We start from the raw sequence: 4,735 nt of genomic DNA, 5'->3' as shown, positions 1-4,735 counted from the left end.
GGTCACACTTTTATGTCTTTGCTGGTGCAGTTCCTTCTTCCTGGGTTGCTCATCACTCTACCCATTTTCTAACTTTCAGAATTCTACTAATCCGTCAAGACTCAGTTAAAATGTCAGATCCTTCATGAGGTTTTCTCAGTCTTTCCTTCTATAATAAGTAAATGCTTCTTCATCAAACCTCTGCCCTGCCTTGTTTGCATGACTGCCTCTTCTGTTAGAAGGGATTAGATTAATATGTCAGCACTAAAATCCAGTTTGGAGGTCAGGCCAAAGCACAGCTTCATTGTACAGATTCAAGCATGGGAAACTTCTTTCCCTCAGAGAGGCAGCAACATCTATAAAAATGGTCACTGGCTTCAGAATCAGATAGACCCAGATGTGACTGCTGGATTTGCCCCTGTCTGTGTGGACTGGTCAAGTTTCTCCACCTATCTAAGCTTTAGTTCCTCTTCTGTGAAATGCAGAGTATAATACTTCACTCCCAGAATGGTTACAACCTGGATTCATGAAATAATGTACATATCATAGAGATAATATGTATATTTGGATGGCAAACTACTTAGTAATAATAGTAATATTTATTGTCTATCATGTGTCAGAAACTTGGCACATGGCAATGCTGAGATAAATACTCAAATATTCCCCAACTTTCATATAAGGAAGCTGAATTTCTACGAGGACATGTAACTTGCCCAAAATCTCACAACTATTATGTGGAAGATCCCATATTCAAAGCCAGGTCTATCTGAGTCTTATTTAATAGTGGAGCTATTACAGAATTTGAGATGAAGATAGTTCCATCCATCTTTTTTTTTCTTTTTCAGAAAAGACTATTGAGGGTCAGACAGGTTATTTAACTTGTCTGAGATTAGCTGATAAGAAAGAGTCAGATAGAAAAGTCCCATTGGCAGGCCGTATAATGTTCATTTCCATGTCCCCACGGAGCCTTGCACGCTGTGCAGTACATTCATGCTCACTAAATGTTTACGGGATGAAACAAAATCCTAAATAGTCATTGGGCACCCTGATTTTGGGCTGAATAATTCCAAAGTGGCCTTGGAATTAAATTGATTGGCTCTTACGTGAAATTAGCAAAAACCACCTCTTAGCATCTAAGGTGACTGACTGACTGTAAGGTTTGACACATGGGCGTCTTTATAGCAGAGGTAAGTCTGGTGCAGGGGCAAAGAAAGGAGCAGAAGCAGGAACAGAAATAATGTGGATGACGGAAGAGAAAAGCTCAATGAGGCAAACACAAAGGGAAGAGGACATAGAGGAGTTGTCGTTTGAAACCAAGGGGAGCTCCACCAGCCACAGCTAAAGCTGCTTGGCTGGAGAGTCATGTTCAGAACCACGGACAGCTGCCTTTGGGTGGGGAGATGTTCTCACCAAGGTACTTGTTTCAGTACTGTGGACAGCTCCAACAATTATTGGACTGAAGAGGACAGAGTTGAGCATTAAGCTACTAACCTCATTGCTTCATTTAATCTTCTCTGAAGTTAGATGAGACTCCATTTAGGCAGCTCTCCAACAGACCACGAGTATGCTTTGTAAACAACACAATCTCATGCAGGGCACCGATCGGTAGTAAAAGCGGATAGAACTGGTTTGAAAACTCCCAGTGTTCTTATTTCGTATTTGTAGCCTCTGGAAAATCAGTTTCTTCATATTTAACAATAAGGAAAATGACACTTACTTTTCAGGGTATTGGAAAATGAATGAAATATTTTATTAAAAGGACACACCCTGGACATGGATATATGCAATAAATATTATCTCCATTTTTAAACAAGAGATTTACGAGGGTGAGACCTAGCCCTCTCTAGAATAAATCAGGAATCAAATTTCCATTGCTTTTTCTAGAAAGTTACCATAGCTGACTCTCTTCACTAATAGATGGTGGTAAATTGATAAAATTTGATAAATGTCATCAGATTAATAAAGGAATCTCAGAATAGGGACATAAGGATTTTCCATACTTAAAGATACCCAGGAGAACCACTGAAGTTCACTGTAGAATTTGTTGTTTTAAAATGCCACCTAAATATTAGACTGATCCAATTCTATCAAAATAACTCATATGTCTAGAAATTTAATTTTCATTTCCTTATGTAATCTTCACAACATCTCGTGGGAGCCAGTATCATTCTCCCCATTCCACAGATGGGGAAAAAATGAAGGCTTGCATAAATCAAGCAATGTGCTAAAGACTGTAATAAGCAGGTCAGGCAGAATTTCTGATCCCACGGTGAGTGTTCTTCCAACCACATTCTATTGCCTCTCTTCCAAATAAACAACCATCAGAGATTGACGAGAAGGTCACCTAGGAAGAGTCCCAACACTCCCAGCCAACATCCTTACCGTTTGTTGCTGCACCTACTAAGTGTGAGCCTGGGTCTCCAGCATTGATCACTGAATAAATATGCATTGAATACCTATAATATACTGGACATGTACTTTTTTGCTAGATACTGAGGATAGAGTTCTGAGTCAGACAGACCCAGTGCCCTGCCCCAGACTACAACCCAGATGGAGAGACACTGAATAACTGAACAAACACAAGTAATTTAAATAGTAACAATAACAATCACTCTGAAAGGAAGCAATGGGATATGGGGATAGAGAATAATGACAGGGTTTGATAGAGGATTTTCAAGGAAGGGTTTTTTAAGATAAAAAACCCTTTTAGGAGGAAAAGACATTGAAAAATTCATGCCAAGGATGTTAAGGATTCCCAGAAATGGGAAAAGTGAGAGCAAGGAGAAGGGTGTTCCAAGCAGAATGAACTTCACGTGGAATTCTTTAAGGCTTGAAGGGCCTTGGAGCACTTGGCACCCGTGGGATTCAGTAGATGAGAGAAGAGGATGATGACATGTGTTAAATTGGAAGCAATTGACAGGAATCAGAAAATTGGGGGCTGGAAGGCCATGATAAACAGTATGATGTTTCTTGTAAGAATAATGGGGAAATCTGTCAGTTTTAAACAGGAGAGTGAGCTGTGTGATATATGATTTTGAAAGACCCCACTAGCTGCGTCAGGGGGAAGGACTGTCGAAGGCAGATGGAAGCAGAGAAGCCAGATAAGAGGTTATTTCATTTACTCAAGTGAGACAATGGCTGAATCTAGGGTGAGACAAGGTGTAGAGAGATAGATTTACAACATATTTTGTAGATGTACTTTGTTCTCAGATGGAGAGACCCCTGGAGCTGGGCAACATGACCAGAGTCCAAGAGTTTGTCTTGCTGGGTTTGTCCACACAGCCAGACATAAGGGATGTCCTGTTTGCCGTTTTCCTGACGCTGTACCTGCTGACTCTCTTGGAGAACACACTCATCATCTACCTCATCTGCACTCACAGTGAGCTCCACAAGCCCATGTACTGCTTCCTGGGCAACCTGAGCTGCCTGGAGATGTGCTACGTGTCAGTGACCATGCCCAGCCTGCTTGTGGGGCTGTGGACTGAGCTCTGCCATGTGCCCTTCGCAGCCTGCATGACCCAGCTCTTCTTCTTCATCTCCCTCATCTGTACCGAGTGCACCCTCCTGGCCTCCATGGCCTATGACCGCTATGTGGCCATCTGCCGCCCACTCCACTACCCACTGCTCATGAGGTCCCAGGTCTGCCTGGGCTTGGTCACGTCCTCATGGCTTAGTGGGCTACTGGTCTCAGTGGTGAAGACATCATGCATTGCTAGCCTGTCCTACTGCGGCCCCAATGTCCTCAACCACTTCTTTTGTGATGTCTCCCCTCTGCTCAACCTGTCCTGCACCCACGTGGCCCTGACAGAGCTGGTGGACTTCATCTCTGCCATTGTCGTCCTCTGGGGTTCTCTCCTCGTGGCCATAGCCTCGTACATGGCCATTGGTAGGGCTGTGCTCTGTATGTCATCAGCCACTGCCCGCTACAAAGCTTTCTCCACCTGCACCTCCCATCTGGTAGTGGTGGGCATCTTCTACTCAGCCACTATCTTCATCTATGCCCGTCCCAGTCGCATAGAAGCCATGGATCTCAACAAGGTGTTGTCTGTCATTTACACAGTGGTCACGCCCATGTGCAATCCTATCATCTACTGCCTGCGGAACAAGGAGGTCCAGGCAGCTTTGCATAGAACCCTGCACTGGTCCAGAGGCTGACCAGCTGACCAGGGAATAGGGAAGATCTCAAGCTATCAATATTTTCTATTTTTGTTGATATAATTCACATATCACACATTTCACCTTTTAAAAATGTACAATTCTGTGGTTCTTAGTATATTCACAAAATTATGTGATTGTTACCACTATCTAATTCTACCACATCTCATCACCACCAGAAGAAACTTGTACACATTAGAAGTCACTCCCAATCTCCTGTCCCTTTGTCCTAAGGAACCATTAATCTTTCTGTCTCTGTGAATCTGCCTGTTTTGGCTATTTCATGTCAATGGAGTCATACATGTGGCTTTTTGTGTGGCTCCTTACACTTAGCATAACATTTCCAAGTTCGTGGATGTTGTAGCCTGGATCAGTACTTCATTGCTTTTCATGGCTGCATAGTATCCCATTACATGTATATACCATGTTTTGTTTACCCATTCATTAGTTGATGGATATCTGGGTTTGCACTTTTTAAAAAGATTTTATTGGGGAAGGGGAACCGGACTTTATTGAGGAATGGTGTGTACTTCCGGGACTTTTCCAAGTCCAGTTGTCCTTTCAATCCTACTTGCGGAGGGTGCAGCTCAGCTCCAGGTCC

General features: G+C 42.9%; 1 protein-coding gene across 1 annotated transcript; it reads left to right on the top strand.

The window, feature by feature from the left end:
• The first annotated feature begins 3,189 nt into the window (after nt 1-3,189).
• On the top strand, nt 3,190-4,134 carry LOC109437567 (olfactory receptor 6Z7). The gene has a single exon (XM_019716865.1). The coding sequence runs from the start codon at nt 3,190-3,192 to the stop codon at nt 4,132-4,134; it is 945 nt and encodes a 314-aa protein (XP_019572424.1).
• Nucleotides 4,135-4,735: the final 601 nt, after the last annotated feature.

This window comes from Rhinolophus sinicus, linkage group LG11 (genome assembly GCF_036562045.2).
Source record: "Rhinolophus sinicus isolate RSC01 linkage group LG11, ASM3656204v1, whole genome shotgun sequence".
NCBI classification, from domain to species: domain Eukaryota; kingdom Metazoa; phylum Chordata; class Mammalia; order Chiroptera; family Rhinolophidae; genus Rhinolophus; species Rhinolophus sinicus.
This window is presented reverse-complemented; position numbering and strand designations above follow the sequence as displayed.

What these genes read in the sequence shown, in the direction of transcription:
- LOC109437567 (XM_019716865.1), top strand. Translation starts at nt 3,190, where the DNA reads ATGGAGAGACCCCTGGAGCTGGGCAACATGACCAGAGTCCAAGAGTTT.